This window comes from Heptranchias perlo, chromosome 28 (genome assembly GCF_035084215.1).
Source record: "Heptranchias perlo isolate sHepPer1 chromosome 28, sHepPer1.hap1, whole genome shotgun sequence".
Lineage (NCBI taxonomy): Eukaryota > Metazoa > Chordata > Chondrichthyes > Hexanchiformes > Hexanchidae > Heptranchias > Heptranchias perlo.
In genome coordinates, this window is record NC_090352.1 from 19,828,261 (window position 1) to 19,847,648 (window position 19,388).

General features: G+C 44.9%; 1 protein-coding gene across 1 annotated transcript in view; it reads left to right on the plus strand.

Moving 5' to 3' along the window:
• Positions 1–19,388, plus strand: part of LOC137344898 (cytosolic arginine sensor for mTORC1 subunit 2) — a 148,206-nt gene that overhangs the window by 63,423 nt on the left and 65,395 nt on the right. Inside the window, exon 2 of the mRNA XM_068008156.1 lies at positions 3,750–3,820. Within this exon, the coding sequence (XP_067864257.1) occupies positions 3,750–3,820 (71 nt within the window). The remainder of the gene's footprint in view (positions 1–3,749; positions 3,821–19,388) is intronic.

Consider the following 19,388-nt stretch of genomic DNA (forward strand, 5'->3'; position numbering starts at 1 on the left):
AACCATTGAGTCAAAAAGAAAACGCTTCATGACTAAGACGTTTTCTTATCCACAAGAGGACTCAGCTGACTGATGAAACGTTTAGTTGCTGCAGCCAGTCTCCTTAATAGACAATTTAGATGTGAAAAACCGAAGAGCTAGTCTGTTGAGTTTTTCTAGCTTTGATTTTTTTTCTTAAATGAAGAAATTGCTATCTGCCTTTTATAATGGGCACATCTTTTTGAATGCCCTATGGGAGTGAGACATGTACTGTTGTTTCATTGTAATGTGCACAGATAATTGTCAAGCTTTTCACAATGACACAGGACTATTACTGACTGCCCAGAAATGGTAGGATCTGGACCGACTGAGAAAATGGATTCTGCCAACTAACAATTTGATTCAGCTCATTTCAAAAAAACTTTTGAGTTATAATTAACTCCTAAATGGCTGCTGGTCAGCTTAAAGCGGTACTGATACGGAGGGTTAGAAATGGATGCAACAAGACAATGATTATGAAAACACCCTTCCAGGATGCAGCTTTGGAGGCAATGCTTTATGAGGTGCTGAAGAGAAGGGTGTTCCTTTCTCGAGTGAAGGGGCAGCCTGTTCTGAACAATAGCTTGAGAGCGGTCTGAATGGAAGTTGCAGAAGAAGTGAATGTAAGATACCTGCTTGCTCTATGTTCATAGACTCACATCACATGGTTGATAACCAGGGTTCTCTCCTTAAGTTGGTTGAGGCCGATTCTCTTCTCAAACTGTTCCATAGCAATGGCCCTTTGCAGGGTAAGCTCGTGTAAGGTGCATCAGGTTGCAATCATCTTGGATATCTGTGCCACCAAGTATATCATGTGTCCACTGATTCTGCATGTCCTCCTCCAGAACTAGGCATAAAGGGGTCTGAGTCCCATTGCATTGGGTCTGTGCCCACTCTACATTGCCTTAGGATTTCTGGGACTTCCCAAAAGTTGAGAGATCAGGTGTGTGCCTCTATCCACATGGCAATGAGGCAGAATGGGGCATTCTCTGTCTTCCCTTCTCAATTTCCTCACTACCATTCAAGGGGCACCCGTTTATCTTTGTACCCCAACAAATGGGTGATATGCTTGTTCCTGGACTCCATCATATCCGAAGCCCTCGGGGGGGCAGGCAGCAAGATAAATAAGAGCCCACAGAACCCTTTTTTTTCTGTTGAAGTATAGTTGGATTTTAGGACCTGAAGATCTTCTGCCTCCTGTTCTCCAGGCCCCAAGCCCAAGGAGCAGCTGCGGTTTCTGCCTCGGATTCCTGGTGCAAGGCTAGATCTTATTACTGACCAGGTCCACCAAATTCAGGCGTACTTTGGCCTGGACAGATGGAGCGCACTTCTGGGCTAACATGATGAATGTGCCTCCCACAGAGTGGGGACTGGGGATTTGAAGCCCTGTTAAGGCACTCTGAACACTTTATGGAGCTCTGATTACATTGGCACAACGGTGCACAGACTGCCAATGCCACAGGCGCTTCCAAATTGCATTATAAAGCAGGATGTGCAATGGGTGCTGAGCAAGCCTTAGGCCATAACATCTAATAATATGGGGCTCTGGCACCCAATGTACAGCAACGGTACGGACACTGAGCATTATTATAAGCCTCTAAGCCTGGGCTTTGTTCTCACTCATTGACACAGAACACTACATTTTCAACACCTGGATTTTTTTATACTTTTGTTGTGGTCCATTAAGCTAGCTTGAATTCAGCCATTCTAGGATGCCTGCATTTGAATTTGAGTGAAAGAGTACATGCTAATCTCATGGATTTGGAAGGAAAAATCAAGTATGCAACTTCCAAGCATTTTGCTGAGTAAGACTAATAGACTGTGAATGATGAGTATTTGCCCAACCATAGCGCTGTGTCTTTTGCTGACCAGTAATTGAGCAATGTACTACAGTAAACTCCTTACAACACTATCTGAAATACCATGGCCTCAGTTATAATGCACGCTATTTACCCCCCCCCCCTCACTAATGAACAACCCATACATACTTATTTATAAAGCCAGCCTTATAAATAGGCTTGCAGGATATATGATTCAACAACACCCAATTATAATTGCAGATTTCAGCCCCGATTTTAACATGGGCCAAGAGTGCGGTGGGAGGGTGGGTGTTGTTGCGAGCGATAGCCAAACCAGCAAGAGGCCCAGGACATTTTAATTTCCATTCCCGCCCGAATCTGTAGATCAGTTCAACAAGACAACCAATACTCTGGCATCACTAATTTTAATGATCAAGTACAACTAGTTGCACACAGTAACAAGGCAATCAATACAAAAGATTAATATTACTCCAATCGCACAGGCAAGGCTGTGTTGAAGCTGCCTGACCCTTTGTTCACTGCTCCTGCTCTGTCTTTCGCCCTTAATTGTAAACAATTTTACAACACCAAGTTATAGTCCAGCAGTTTTATTTTAAATTCACAAGCTTTCGGAGGCTACCTCCTTCCTCAGGTGAACGATGTGGAATGCCGTGGAATGCATTTCCCCCTTAAGGCAGTTTTTTATTTACCACCAACTCCAAGTGGTATCGCCATGACCATCACATCATCCACCCTTGGCCAATCAGTGACGCTATAGCCTATTTAAACTATATAAGGACATTCTTCCACTTAGTTTCTGCCTGACTCTTTTCAGCAGTTTTCCAGCAGACACAACTTAAAACAAACCGCAGTAAGACAGTTAAGGATTACGGAACTCGGTGTGAATGAAGAGATGGCCGGAGGGTGAGAATGGGAGTAGGAAATAACGTGGCAGCATGGCCGCCTCCGCCGGCAAACCAAGGAAACGGTCCCCGGCCTAAAGTGAATGACGGGGGAGGTCTCAGGGGATTTCCATCACATGAAGGGGAAGGGAGGCCTGGGACAGGGGGAGGCCCAGGGATTCCATGTGGGGACCAGTGGAGGACTCCAGCTCCTCCAGGCCCACAAGGAAACCGTCAAATAATTAAAACATTTTACTTGCCTGGGCCCCAAACTGGCCCTGGAGTCAAGTTACGGCAGAATCTCTAGACGGGACCGGTACTGTGTGCGACTCGCAAGGCCCAGGGTTAAAATAGCGTTGTGGCCCGAATGATGTCATTGGACCCCAACTTTTGAATAGTCATAAGGCTCTCATTTGCCATGGGCTGAGGGCCTCCAATGCTGCCCAAAACTCGCCTGTTAAGATTTTGTGGGGTAGGAGTGCGGCACACACAAGGCGGGTACCATGGCGCCTCAGTTTTAACCGTGCTCTGCCCTGCTCTTGTTAGGGTGGGGGGAGCAGTGGTAAAATTGGGCCTTTTACATTTCTCTTTGGGATCTATAGCTTCCTCGTTTTTCTAGGAATACCAGGTAGCTCTTAGACAAACAGTAGTACACTTAACAGTGGGTTGGCCTTTTCTGTGCAGGGTTCTGGTCAATGTAAATAATACATTATAATGCAAACTGTCTCCTGGCCATAATTACTTTAAATTGGAATAATGTGTAACTTTCCCCTTCAAGATGTTACACAGCACCTTGATACTCCGATGAAAGGACTGACGAAAGGTCCTCGACCTGAAACGTTAACTCTGTTTCTCTCTCCACAGATGTTGCCTGACCTGCTGAGTGCTTTCCAGCACGTTCTGTTTTTATTTTTAACTTGATACTCAGCCCTTGTTTGGATTTGTGATTTAGAACCTATTAGTCTTGTAAAGACCCCCAGTCAATCTTTCCCAAACTAATGGCTTTGTTGTCACTCTTTTTTTAATCAAGGTGCAAGTTCTTCAGCCTAACTGAGACTCCTGAAGATTACACCATTATCGTGGATGAAGAAGGCTTTAAGGGTGAGTACCATTTTTACCTTCTTTATTGGTTGCATTCTCCAATTAGGGTGATTGTTTCAGTATTTATTGGTATGTGAACCTTGTAAAAGTGTTAATATCTGTCTGTAATGGCCATCTAATGGCGGTTCCCAGGTCTGTACAGAGAGTTCACCTGTTTACAGCCATGCTTTAATGAACCATATTGTAACCTGTGAGGACGCTATCTATCTGCGCATGGGTGGTGGGTCTGGACAGGTTTCACTGAGCTAAGAAGCACCTCTAATCTGTCCGACAGCTCGTCATTTTAGAATTATTCTGTTATTACTGGTGTTGTTCCGTTGTATACTTAATATAATTGACCTTTCCCCGTCCATTTACACTTCCCATGTTCTCACTAACTTTTAAAAATGGATCTGGGTCTAATTTGAAATCAGGGTAGGTGAGTTCACAGGGCTTTTGAAATAAGTTGAGCAGTACTGGATTACTTGAACCTTATCAGACTACTCTTCTCTTTCTGAAAGTGAGCTCCACTCTGGTGCGGAGCGGTTAGAGATAGGGTTACAATATCGTAGCCCATTCTGCACCTCATGCCTATGTCCAGTGAGGCTCTGCACCATCAGCTTAATCCTCATGATTCCTGCTCTATTGATTTTAAATTCAGACAGATTCAGCCATTAGCAAGCTCCAGAATGGATCCTCTCAACTTTTTATGGTCGAGGTAGGGCTCAGGTAGGAATCCAGTCTATTTCAAAAGAATTACACATTTAGCTAGTATTCAAGAGCTGTCAAGAATAAAGTCTGTTGCCACATTTTTATGCAAATAAACTGCTGAATATTCTAATATATCTGCAAAGAATGAAGGGGGAATACACATGCACGATGTGTCAAAAATCTGTATGTTCAAACTGCATTTCACGTATCCCATGGAATATTGGAAGTGGAAAGCTTGATGGCACATTGCTCATGCAAATAACCCATGAGCACAGTTTTCACCAGTGCCAGCACTGATCAGGAGCCTCTCTGAGACAAAAATGGTGTATTTTTCACCGTAGCTTATGGGATTCCTCTCTGTTGTGCTTCTTAGTTTAAGGGGGTTATATTAAGAAATGCACCTCCCTCAAAATGGCGACTGCAGCTGCGTACTGGGAAATTGGCTTCTATCCTTTCGACTCATTCGAAGTCAAGTCAATACGTTTGATTGCTAGCAGAAGTATATATCTGGAAAAGCAATCACCAGGCTACTAAGCAACAACATAATTTAATCAGGATAGACCTGGCACAGACAGCACTTGTTAGATACCACAGGATGCCTTTGTGAATCTCTTGTAGGAATTGCTGTTCATTATTTGAGTGCAGCGCTCCCATTTCTCAGATTGTCTTCTCAAAGGTAGGCTTGTAATTCAAAGGATTTTATGGATATAAGACTCGGACACTTTGAATATATCAGTTAATTTGAGTTAATTGCAACACGATGCAACTCCATGAGAAAAACACCTATGTAAACCCTAGAAAGACGGTAACCAGTTTGACCAGTTGGAAGATATTTATCGCTTTTCCTAAGTTCCGCAGGAAAGGTTCCCAAAATCTCAATGGCTGCTTTGTCTTTTTAACCCTTTCATGACCCAGTTCAAAGGTTTTTTTGAACTGACTTGAACAATTGGCTGCCACGGCTTGTTTCTGTAAATGATTTGTGAATAAACCTGTTTGGTAGGTTAGTCTGCTACAAAACTGTCTGGGGTGATTGATATTAATTGTCTTCTGAAGTGACTTGGGCACATAGTGGAAATCTAGAAGAAATGAATGGGTCTATTGTTTGTCAGGGGCATGCCACCCTAGATTACTTTGCACACAAGGGGCTCAATTTTGAAATGGCGGCGGGTTGGCAGCGGGGGTGGTGAAGGTCCACGTGGCAAAGCCAAATTTTAAAAAAATTACCATTTCCGACCCGCTCGCGATGTAATTGATGGTGATTAAAGTTCTTTCTGGGTTTCGTGCTCGGCAGCCAGCCAGATTGACAGGATGGCTGCCGACAGGAGCTGCAACGCCAGGGAGGGGCAGAAAGAGAGAGAGCAAGACGTCATCCGGCGCTGGAACGGAAGATCGGGGGGAGAGTGGGAGATCGGGGGGGGGGGGGGGGGAAGAGTGGAAGATCGGGGGGGCATCGACGGGGGGGTGGGGGAGATGAGGGGGTCATCGGAGAGGGGGACATTGGAGCAGGGTGGAAAGGTAGGTTTGTTTTTGTGTTTTAACTCTGTGCAATGGTTTGTTTAATTTATTTTGTTTCTCTTTGCCTGATCCGGCCCGTGAATCAGAAGCCGTGGGAAAGCCGCCCAGGTAAGTTAAAAATCGTCCTAACTATCTAATTTGTCACAAGTAAAGTGCCTTCAGTACCTCAGGTACATTTGGTTCTTTAACTATCAGCCCACCAGCTCTAATTGCCAGCGGGACTTCCGGATTTGGGACTCCCGCGCGCACACAGGTGTGTCTGTGGGAAACTCGGAAGTCAGCGGGTTGGAGCCGCCTTCTGAAACCGCTCTGCAATTTTCGCAGCCTCCCTGCCCCCAACGCACCCGCAATTTAAGTTTGAAATTGAGCCCAAGGTCTTGCTTCAGTTCATAGGAAGTGCAGGGTAATCCTTGGGGGTTAACTTTTGTGTTGAGCATGAGGAAAAGTAACTGGAGGAACTTCGTTTGTAACTGTGATCATCCCAAAGATAATGGGGAATAGCGAAGCAGAGAGGTGGAAGTGGGTGACTGGCCGCAGGGCGAGTAAGGGGAGTCGAGAGGAACCTGTATAGAGAAACGCTTTTGCGTCTGGAATTATCCATCAGGTATGCAATTCTTGAGACCTATGATGAGTACAAGAATGGAGGCATAGAGGAGGATAGCCAACAGCAAAACCATGGCACAACAGAGCAAAGAATTACCCACGGGGAAAAGACACTGAGGAGAAATTTGTGTCTGTCCATTTTCACGCAAAAAAGGGATCAACACAGCCGGACCAAGCACCAGGAGCCGGAGGCCTGAGGCGGTGTGGAATTGGGCCTCTGGCCTCATCTGAATAATTCCGAAGAGCTGCGGAGGCCAATTGGGCATCCTGAGGCAGATCGCTGCGGGTTTGCTGCAGACCAATTTGAACCTTCTACGATGCTGGCAGCAGCCCTCAAGTAGGTCCTGAGTGGGGAGGGAGGCGAATGGGAGGGGATTGCAGGCTGCTCATGGCCCGCTCTATTGCTGTGCTCCTCTTGACCCCACATTAAAGGACCCGATCTCGCACCCCCGGCCACCAGTTTCCTACCCCCACGACTCCAGGCCTCCCCTGATCCCCCGACCCAAGTTCAAGGAATTACTAATTGTACCACAGGGCCATATGGACTCCCTTGATAAATGCCTATATTGTGCAGCTCAATTGTGACCAGCGCGCCGTTATCCAAGAGAATACTCACTTTCCTGGGAGTTGCCTCGATACCCACATTTTAAGGCAGTCCTCCTTACCAGCACTCTCTGTCCCAGAAAGGCAAGTCTCTGGAGATCAAGGCCATCCTTCGCAGAGATGGCAGGTGACACTGTGCATTTTCCTCGGACACTCACTGGGTACCACTGTAACAAACTCCACTCATTCACCAGAGTCATCACTGAGCACACACTGAGCAGGTTGAAGGATGGCGCCAGGTGCCTGGATTGATCTGGGGCGAGCGGCAGTACAGTCCAGCTAGGGTCTAAACCATCGTGGCGGGGTACTGCATGGAAGGACAACTTAGCCTTGTAAGGAGGCCTCCGCACTTGCAGAGAGCCGACGCAGACTCAACGGGCCAAATGGCTTCCTTCCGTGCTGTAACCATTCTATGATTCTATGAAGGTGCCCCCCCATGGGCAGCAAGGGCATCAGGAAGTGGAACAGCAGCAGCAGATGAAGAGAAAGAGGACAACCCATTGCTTTCTGCAAGACGCATTCATGCCACACCGGTGGAGTAGAATTTCTCATGACTACCACATGTGGGCACTGTATTAACAATCCTGTCTACATCCTCCTGCCCACCACTAATATATCATCATCTACAAATCTATCTCCGAGCACATCAATGCACACAGCTCCCATTCATACCACCTGATGAGAGCAACTTCCAAACCTTGCCAAGAACTATGTTCGCATGCACAACTTTAGCGCAACCATAATTGTAATGAAATCTCAACTGTGTGCCTAGTGCTCCTTACCAACATGCTTCCCCTTGGTGTCAGTGTGTGATGTGTGAACTCTTAAACCTAGCCTTGTGCTTCTCTAAGCTCTCCCTGAGTGGCTGGAGAGTGTGAGGTGACTGGTAGCTGCAGGCTGCATCTCTTGTGCCTCTGAATGGACAATCTGGGCCATGTCCTTTAGGCCACATGTGCAATCATTGGAGCGGATTGGCTGGACAGCCTTCATGTTGCCTTTCTGAGAGACTGCACCATCATGCTAGCTCATTCCTGCCATGCCACTAGTATTGAGCACTGCCTCCACATGGCACTGATCTTTGGGAAAGCAGATTTAATAATAACAATAAAATGAGTGAAACCCCTTGAAATAGTGGTGCATCTACCCCACTCAGTCACTGGGGAAACCTGACTGATTTTGAATTGTGTTTTCTTGTTAGCCCCTATTGCTTTATTATCTTGTTCATATTCCGGGCCTATCTCCTGTAAGACCTTCTGTTTCGGTTTGTGGATCTTTCCCTCCTCTTCAGCTCTCTTTCCAATCTTGCCTCTCTCTGCCTTTTCTTCTGTCTGTTCTCTTTGGCTGTCACGATGACAGTGAGGCCTGCTGGTATGAACAGCGTAACCACTTTACCAGAGGCCAGACCTGTGTTATTCCTGCAGAGAACCAATTTACTTTCCAATAATTTCACTAAAAACATTAACTTGAAAACTGCATCATGTGCGATGTAAACAAGCGTCTAATAGTGTACTGAAACATAAAGCACAGAATGAAGTCAGACAGCACAGCCCACAAGCTTAGCTTCACTCTCTGCTCATTTTATCAGTAAACCGCCATTCATAATTCATCATTTATTTTACATAGATTTATTATTGACAGTCACCCCAATCCTCATGAAAGAAGATATTGCTGGTAGTAAACACAAATGGCTATTCCAGCCAAGATAAAAGCCCTCTATAATGTTATAGATTGTTCTCTTCGTCACAAGGAGCATGTGTCAACTCTTAACTGGTTGAAATGCTGAGGGATGAGATGCTGTGAGAGCCCATCCATCTTGTTGCTCATCCATCTGGCTTCCGCTTTATATATCCCCATGGTCTGTAACTCTGGGTGTAGGGGATCACCAGTGCTATCCTGTGTCCCACAGATCTATGTGATATACCAGGTCTGCTCAGCCTCTCAAATGACATTTAAAATTGTAATTACCTCTCCTCGTCCTAAACATGTGGGTTTTTTTGTGCCTGACTTCCGCAGATTCTTCTTTGATGTTTCACTGTCTCAACAGCAAACAATCCACTGTTTAGCATTCAGCTGTTTCCAGAGAGCCTTTTCTTCATCCTTCCCTTGACCCCTTTCCTTGTTTTTCCCTCTTTACTCATGTACAGACAGCATTGTGCATGTTATATACATCTTATTTATATTCATACATACATGCACGGCAGAAATTGTAACTACTCCCACATGTAAAGTAACCTGGCTTTGCACTTGGACTTGCGCATGTTAAGGGAAGAACAGACTTTGGTGTCCTGCTCAGATCAAATGATTGAGTAACCACATCCTTTTATTCATGAGCTGCAGTAGTGGCAGATCATAAGGGAAGGGTTCATGACCCTGCCATGTCCTTACTCAGCCACTGACATTGAATTAATGCATTTCACCAGCAACAGCCTTGAAATACAATATTATCCCACCATCATCAGAGTCAATTCTGTGATTTATTTCCAAGAAACACTTTACCTAACATTATCCCCGCATGTGAGTTATTGCTTTCCGTTACAAACACACACATCCACAGACAGATGAAAAAAACATTCCACAAACGGAATCTTGGCTTCATTAAAAATGAGATTCTACGATGCAGTCGGTGAGGTGATGCACTGCTGTTTGGAATGAAAACCCTAGTTGAAATCCAATCCTGACAAACAGTGAGAGTAGGGGGATGTGGGTGGTAAGGATACAAGGAAGCGGTTGGATATGGCCTTGTCAGTGATCAAAATCATAGAAGTAGAGGGGCCACAAGAGATGGCAAGGACCACGGGGTAGCAGCGTTTCTATGGAGGGAGAGGTTTAGGGAGGGTGGTGAGTTCTGAGGATGGAAGGTAAGGGGAGCTGAGATGAAGATTGAAATCACTAAGGATGGAGAATCACAGTGCAGAGGCTGAGGGAGGAAAGGAGGGAGGATATCTTGGGGAGAAACTCATGGTGGGGCTTGAGGAAGGGCAGTAGACAACGAGGATTTTAAGGGTGAGGTGAGAAGTTCGGAACGAGGTAAGGTGCTTGAAGGAGGAGAAGGTACCAGAGGAATAGGAAGAGAGACCGAGGGGTGACTTGGGATAAGGGCTATACAACCACCGTGATAGTCTGGGTAGCGCAGGTGGTGGAAAGTATAGCCAAGTGGGTAGACTTCAATAAGGACCAAGGTATTATCAACCTTGAGTTTTAGTCACGGCCAAGATATCAATCGAAAATAACGTCATGGATGACAAGGGCCTTGAACAGACATTCTGGAGTGAAATGCATAGCAGAACAGTGATTGATCGATTGGCAGAGTTCAGTGTGGGGTGAGCGGGATTAGCACCCAGCTGGCTTGCTGAGCGGGAAAGTCGCTGAGCAAGGAGGATGGTGCCATTGAGCTGGTTAGGCGGCAGTGACTGGTGCCTCAGTGGGCCTTTTGGAGAATGCCAATAGAAAGTAAAAAGAAAGAACTTGCATTTTTTAAAAATTGCTTCTCTGGATGCGGGCATCACTGGCAAGGCCGGCATTTGTTGCCCTGAGAAGGTGGTGGTGGTGGACCTACTTCTTTGTAGCGGTTTGATACAACTGAGCGACTTGCTGGCCACTTTAGAGGGCAGTTAAGATTCAACAACCTTGGAGTGGGACTGGAGTCACGTATAGGCCAAACAGGGTAAGGACGGCAGGTTTACTTCCCCTAAGGACGTTAGTGAATCAGTTGAGTTTTTACGGCAATCCGACAGCTTTATGGTCACTTTTACTGGTATCAGCTTTTTTCCCCCAGATTTTTAAATTGCATTTAAGTTAATCGGCAAAAGAACCAGGGGGGAGAGGAGGAGAATTTTTTCTACGCAGCGAGTTGTTATGATCTGGAATGCACTGCCTGAAAGGGTGGATTCAATCGTAACTTTCAAATGGGAATTGGATATAAACTTGCAGGTCTATGGGGAAAGATCCTAGCTCTAACTGGATAGCTGTTTCTAAGAGCCAGCGCAGGCACGATGGGCCGAATGGCTTCCTTCTGTGCTGTAAGATTCAATGATTCTATGAATTCATATTCTTACTGCCATAGTATATGGTGTTTTTGCCCACCTCAGGACATCCCAAAGTGCTTCACAGGCAATGAAGTACTTTTTGAAGTGTAGTCTCAGTCATGTAAAGAAACATGGCAACCAGTTTACGCACAGCAAGGTCCCACAAACAGCAGTGAGATAAATGACTCAATAATCCGCTTCAGTTGAAGGAGACATATTGGCCAGGACAGTAGAGGCACAGAGGGTAACTGTGGGCTTATTCAAAGGGGATTCAAGCCTGCGCAGCGGCAGGAGAATAGGAAGGCAGTAGAGTATGACGGGTAGAGATTGGAAGGGCAAAGTACTTAAGAGGGGAGAAATGAAAGGTGGCACGACTGAGTGACAAGAGCGGGTAGAGACAGGAGAGAAAGGACCGAGAGGGGCCAAGGGAGATCGAAGTAATGGGCTCAGGTCTCGAGTTCACGAGTCAAATTCTGGCAAATTACAGTTAACCTTGTTTTGAAATGCAATCGCACATCTTGGAGCAAGGGATGCTGCTGTGTTGATTTGAAATCAACTCCTCAGGGTCTCTTGTTGCCAGGAGGTACACAGGAAAGATCACAGAGTGGACTCGATCCAGAGAGGCTGAGTATAAAAATATTTTAAAAAAATAATTGAGCTTCCTCATGAAGAAAAATGAAGAATGTTTGGTCCTGACAGTGATCTGAAAGTGCTGATGAAAAGCATTACATTTGAAGCAGCTCATGGGATTAGATTTTGTTTTTGCTCCCAAGAATTTTGTTCAGAATACAAGCAGCTATTGAAACAGAGTGCTGCAGTGCATAGTGTGCAGAAGGCAAGTTGAGATGAAAGTCAGTCCTTGCTGCAGTTAGCAAGCAGGGGGAGGCTGGTCCAGGAGCACTGGGGGAAAAAAAAACTATGGGAATGTTTTAAACCTCTCAAGGATTGAAGGAATGTTTTCACTTCTGCAAAACCTGTTTTCTATCACACTTCATAAAAAGTTAGGCAATATTTTCAAAACAGCAATTGTCATCCCATAAATTTACTTTTGGTAAAACTGTATTGAACATTGGTTATAAATCAGACACACAAAATTTGAAAAAAGATGGGACATTTCAGAAAGATTGCTGTATTTGTTTTTTTGGTTGCTGTATTATTTTCCACCCACTCACATTAAACATAGAAGAACTTGTGAACTGCTTTTTTTAAAAAAAAGGTTTAATAATAAATGGCCCAGTGATACAGTCCATTAGTGGAAGGGCACAAGTTTTACAAGTGCAAAGACTTCTAGATTTCAACCAGAGAATCAGAAGGGCGCAATGTACTTTCTGCGGGAGAAGGCAGAAAATTGCAGAGCAGTCAACCTGCATTGTTAAGAGCATCTCCCTTATAGCTGGTTTAAGAACAGTGCAGGCCTTGTTAGCCTCCCAGTCTTGGCACGGTTCATGATACACAACAACATATAAAATGGTGGTATCCATCTTGCCGCAAGGCTCTGATCTGCAGCATCACAACCTACTGAGTGAGAGTCTAGATTGCTAACAGCAGCAATATTAAAAGGAGCTCACTTAAAATTCAGTTCGGAAAGCATGAAGTTTGGAGTTATCAAAACAACATTGCTTTAAATTCTGGTTTTTGCCCTGAATATCTACTCATTTTGATGAATGTTATTGATTTCAATCAACTTGATTCTAGCACAAAGCGGCTTTAATGCAAGGATTTTAAATCTATTGGCCAGTAGACGTGCTGTAACACAATGACTTTTGCCAGATTATTAGCCAAGTAAACAAAAAAAATTCATCTAATCAACGAAAGCAAGTACTGTTTGAGTGAATGATGAGTTGGCAACTGGCCAGAGTGAGGCCTGTTTAGTATCACAGATACTACAAGCGTAGAATGGGCCTGCAAAGCATGTTGCAAAGTAATGGAGCCAACCTCACCATATTTTAAAGTGTTTTTCCACATCCAATTAACCAGCTCCGCACGTTAACTATGCAAGAACTGGCGGCCTCAAGTGAAGACCGATTTGTATTTTTTGTGGGTCTATGGTTTCCTAAATGTCAGGTTGTTTACACAAGGGAGTGCAGCCGACCGAGGGAGAACTGCCCGCCTGCTCCTGGTTACAATTCTGTAATGCAACAGCATCTCCACAGTCGCCGATGACTTAGCTGATAAAGCCACTGCCTAATGTGACACTGAACCACACATAGCCGAAGACCTGGCCTTTGTTGAGTTACCTGATGTCAGTCGGTGGGGCAGTTGGGGCTCTACATGAGGGCTAAACACTGCTCTGGACCAAGGACAGGAAAGAAAACAATCGGCTGGAGTCCCTGCACTTGATCCCATCTTCCGACTCTTGCTGGAAAGTCTGGATGTCGGATGAAAATAAAATCTGCGTTGACCGTTGTGCTCTCCACATTTGGCTGCGATGCCCTTCCTACTCGAAAAGCCCAACCTCACTGTCTGCACTTGGCATATGAAGGATAGCAACTTGAATGAGGTACTTGAGGGCTTGTCCTTGTCCATGAAATTAGATTCAGCAAAGGTCAACACCTTCAGAAGAGGTGAAAAAAAAATCTCTTTATTTAACTACGAAATCCTTCCTTCACATTTCATTATTTTCTTTTTCCTTTTTTTTTAAATGCAAAGAACCAACATTGCCTGCCAGACGCGGCCCTTTTTGCTTATGCTGACTGTGGAGGTTTGCTGCACAGTATTGGCAATACTAGTGGCAAAAAACAGCTGAGCAAATAGAACGTTTTACAGTTGCTGTACTTGTCTGAGATTTGTCAAGCACACTAAAAGTTAGAGGATTATACATATATTATCAGACGTCATTATAGAGCCCTGTACCCTCTTTGTTGTTATTCTGCCTAGGCTGTAATTCAAATATATACATATTAAAGCTACAGTTAGAGCTCGTTAAACCATGGAACAGTTTTTGATATCCAGCCAGCGTTTTTCTGGTAATGGCTCTGGATGTGTTGTTGATGTTCCCCAGAAATATCTGAAACGTAGCTTTATGAAATGTAGTTCAAACGGTAGCTGAAAGATTACTCGCATCACCTGAGGAACCGGAATGCGTGACATATGGCCTGTGCTTCTACTTCGACTGGTTTAATAAACAATGTCACTTGTACGTTGACTGTTAATGATTCTTATTTAACCGAACAAAGATCTGGTGTCAGAAAATGCACTTCCATCACAAGGGTTGACTTCTCTTTTTTAAAATTTGCCATGTGATGGGGGCAGTTTATTGTCCATTCCCAGTTGCCCTGAGAGATAATGGTGGCCCTTCTCCATCACTCCTGCAGCCCTTGTGGTGATTGTGCCTTCACAATAGTGTTAGGTAGCGAATTCCAGGATATTGACCCAGCGACAATGGAGGAACGGTGATATCTGTCCAAGTTAGGATGGCATGTGACTTTGGAGGGGAGCACCAGGAGGTGATGGGCATCCCCATGACATTGCCAATCCTCTCCTTGTCAGTTGTAGAAGTTGATGGTCTAGCTATTGTTGCAATATATCCTGTAGATATTGCAGTACATATTGCAACCACAGTACACCTGTGGTGGATGGGATGGTCACTGAGTCCAGTAGCAAGGTCCTGATCAAGCAGACTGCTTTGTCCTGTGCTCATCAAGCTACTTTATTTTACATTACTTTAAAAAAAACTGGCTGTTATGAAGCCCTGGAGTGGTTCAGTTAATAAAGCCAGTGAGATGCTGCGCTGTACAAAGCAGGAAGGTCATAGGTTCAACTCCCGGTAGTAGTGGAGGAATTATAGTTGGCCCAAGGCCCCTGCCTAGGTTCCCACTCCTGATCATTAGTGATTCCTGCTGGAAAGTGGGTGAGAGCAGGAATGATTTCAGCTGCAGTGACACTATTGTTGAATAGTCTGCTGACGTTCACTGTCTAGACTCTCACATGGCAGCACCCATAAAATCGTACCGCAGTGTTTGCCAGGAAAAGAGGGCAGAATAGGCTAAGTTTTCTAAAAGGCATTGTGCATCAAATGCAGCATATTAAGGGTTGAATATAAGACACATTATGTTGAAGCTAATGTACACATTGTCAGAATAATGACATTACACTTTCCCAGGCCTTTACATTGCCTGGGATGAGGTGCTTCACCTATAGGGAGAGAGCTTGAGAAAAATCAGGAGCTGAGTCATCCCACAGCTCATCCAGTGCAGCTTCTAACAGCTGCTTACAGATAGGATAGGGAAAGGCCTGGGCACCTGTCACTTGCTCATCAACTCGGTAGCTACAGGAGCCCTGGGCCGCACCCCCTCCCCTCCCCGGGAAGGGCCCAGTGCCTGCAAACAAGAGCGGGAATACCGCCCAGCTGCAGGCCAGGCCATCAGCCTTGGGCCTTCTGACTGCTGTTGGAGAGAAGTGCACGTTACCTTCTTGGGCTTCCCTTGCCTTGCTGCCTACCTCCCTCCGGTCTGAGGGGTATCAGGTGCAAGGCTGAAGCCAACTTCTGCAGGCACCCCATAAGTTGTGCACCTTGCTGTTTCCAAGGAGGAACGGAGGCAGGAGGGCTGGGAAGACTCCCTCCTTCACCACGCCCACCCTTGGCACCTGTTGTAGATGCAATCTAGGTTCACGTCTTCAGGCAAGCTCCTGTAATCCCAAGACAGCAGAGAGGGATGGAAACTAGATGTAAGAGGTCTCTTACCCCCCCTTTTCCTCTGTGTAGAGCATGGGGAACCAAGTGTTCCTTAGGCATTAAGGAGAGGAATATCAGGACCATAATTTTTCAAAGTGGGGAAGATGTATAAAAAATGCTGCAGGCTATATTATGCATACTCAAAGATGATGATTAAATTACAAGCTGACGCGAATGTTAATGCTGAATTTTCAAGCGAACATTGCTGGAGTGGATCAGAATAGGTCATGTAGGACCTTCTGAAGATCCAGTATATCAGCTGCTAATATTAAAAGGTCAATTTTGCAACACCACTTTTCTCTCCAATACTTTCCCCCCTCCCTTGTTCTGCTGAAGGCATTGACTGCTTTGCAGGTGTATGATTCCCCGGGCTGTGTCATCCAAGTGGCCATCTTCACCTTGTGAGCCCTGATTGTTGATTGCCAGCAGGTATTTGACCATGGAGGGCATCACAGCCCACCTCGATCCTGTCCTCAACCGGCATCCACTTGTGCACGCATCTAGGTTCACGTCTTCAGGCAAGCTCCTATAATCCCAGGACAGCAGAGAGGAATGGAGACTCGACATAAAGGGTCTCTTTTTTCCCCCCTTTTCCTCTATGTAGAGCCTGGGGTAACGAGTGTTCCTTAGGCATTAAGGAGAGGAATATCAGGGCCATAATTTTTCAAAGTTAAGTGGGGAAGATGCATTGGAATTGATGGCTAGCGATTAGCAGCAGCCACCCAGGCCAATTGAGATAAGGAGAAATTTCTTCACTCAGAGGGTAGTGATTCTTTGGAATTCTGAACCCCAGAGGGCTGTGGAGGTTCAGTCATTGAGTACATTCAAAACAGAGATCGATAGATTTCTAGCTGTTAAAGGCATCAAGGGATATGGAGATAGTGCAGGAAAATGGCATTGAGGTAGAAGATCAGCCATGATCTTGTTGAATGGCAGAGCAGGCTCGAGGGGCCGGATGGCCTATTCCTGCTCCTATTTCTTATGTTCTTATGTACAGTGGTGTTCCCCAGGGGTCAGTGCTGGGACCACTGCTTTTCTTGACTTGGACTTGGGTGTACAGGGCACAGTTTCAAAATTTGCAGATGACACAAAACTTGGAAGGATAATGAACAGTGAGGAGGATAGTGATAGAATTCAAGAGGATATCGACAGACTGGTGGCATGGGTGGACACGTGGCAGATGAAATTTGAGGCAGAAAAATGCAAAGTGATACATTTCGGTAGGAAGAATGAGGAGAGGCAATATAAATTGGAGGGCACAACTCTAAAAGGGGTACAGGAACAGAGAGATCTGGGGATATATGTGCACAAATCGTTGAAGGTGGCAGGGCAGGTTGAGGAAGTGGTTAAAAAAGCATATGGGATCCTGGGCTTTATAAATAGAGGCATAGAGTACAAAAGTATGGAAATCATGATGAACCTTCATAAAACACTGATTCGGTCACAACTGGAGTATTGTATCCAGTTCTAGGCACCACACTTTAGGAATGATGTGAAGGCCTTAGAGAGGGTGCAGAAGAGATTTACTAAAATGATTCCAGGGATGAGGGACTTTAGTTACGTGGATAGACTGAAGAAGCTGGGGTTGTTCTCCTTGGAACAGAGACGGTTGCGAGATATTCAAAATCATGAAGGGTCTAGACAGAGTAAATAGAGAGAAACTGTTACCGTTGGCGGAAGGGTCAAGAACCAGAGGACATAGATTTAAGGTGATTGGCAAAAGAACCAAAGGTGACATGAGGAAAAACTTTTTTACACAGCGAGTGTTAGGATCTGGAATGCACTGCCCGAGGGGGTGATGGAGGCAGATTCAATCATGACCTTCGAAAGGGAACCGAATAAGTACTTGAAAGGAAAGAATTTGCAGGGCTACAGGGATAGGGCGGGGGAGTGGGACTAGCTGGATTGCTCTTGCATAGAGCTGGCGCGGACTCGATGGGCTGAATGGCCTCCTTCCATGCTGTAACCTTTCTATGATTCTATATTCCTTCCTTTAATCGAAGGACGCTGTGCCCTATGGCTGCCCTGGTTGCCCTGACTCAAATTAGCTGGTGGTATTACTCACCAGGGAAACTGTTACATATTTTCCCCCAAAAAAATTTGGGGGGAAAATATGTAGCAGCCCAGAATTTGCCATTTTCTTATCATTTCTCTCCTACTATTTTTGTTTGTTTCCATTTATTCTGCCCTTATTATCCATTTTTTCCTAGTAAAACACTGCCGAGGAAGTCGGGTTACCAACTCTGGTTGGCTGTCGTCCTGGAGGTTTCATCACATGACCTCCTGCCTCCAACCGCCCCACCCAGTCAAACAGCCTTTTTTTTCCCATCTCCAATATTTTTATAACTAATAACTAACTATAAACAAAAGTGTTCAAAGAAAATGGGGGAAAAAAACCCACACTTTTTTTTAATGCTTCTATAATTTTTCTCCTGGGTTGCTCGCAGCATAATAATCTTTAATTCCTGGAGACTCGAGGGCAATTCTGGAGGGTTTGCAGTCTTATGTGGAAGTGGTGAAACCACCCATCTGACATACAATGAGCAATGCCAGAGGAGATAGAGTTATACAGCACGGATAGAGGCCCTTCGGCCCATCGTGTCCGCGCCGGCTTTTAACAATTCAATTATAGTTCGGGGCATCTCGAGTCGGAAGATGTTGGATTCAGCCTGGATTCGGCTTGCAGACCTCATTGTACTTTCCAAAAAATGGCTATGCCTGGGATCCTTTCTGATGAAAAAGCCTGCAAACTATTAATTGACTGAGCTCTGTGTTTTGCAGGAAACTTCTGTCAGTTAAATTATAAACATTCAGGTAAACATCAGCACAAAAAAAATTTGTTTTATTAAACACACAAAAATATCACAAATCACATCCAGATTTCTTCTAAATAAATAACATATTGAGCTTTCCGAGAGAAAATGGTGCCTCGGTCTGACTTATGTATATTATCGGCAAAAGGGATACTTTGCTGGGAATTCCTGCACTCGTGTGCTAGTAAGCTCTATCATCATCTAGATCACAATGCCTTAGTTATCGCATTCAGCCTGTGAGATACCCAAGAGTTAATGCTCTTTCTTACTGGGTTAATAGTTAGAGAAATATGCAAACATTTGGTGGATTTTCGTCTGGTATTTCTTTTAATCTTCTTTCACCCCTGGATTGCTGAATTTCTCTTTCGGTTTGCCAAGATATTTCCTGCCACATAGATTGAAAACACAACGGGAAGTTAAAACAGAAAAATTGGAACAATAGAACCAGCAAGGTTCCCTTGGTACTGCATCTGATGAAAGACATAACCATCTTTTTCTTTGTTTAAGAAACTGTTTTTGTTCCACCCGATGAACTGCATCAAAAAACCAAGCTTTCCCCTTCCAACTCCAGGGACAAGGCCTTGTGCTGGGTGAACATTGGGTCTGTGGTAACAGACTGAACCCAGACATACAGATGAATTCAT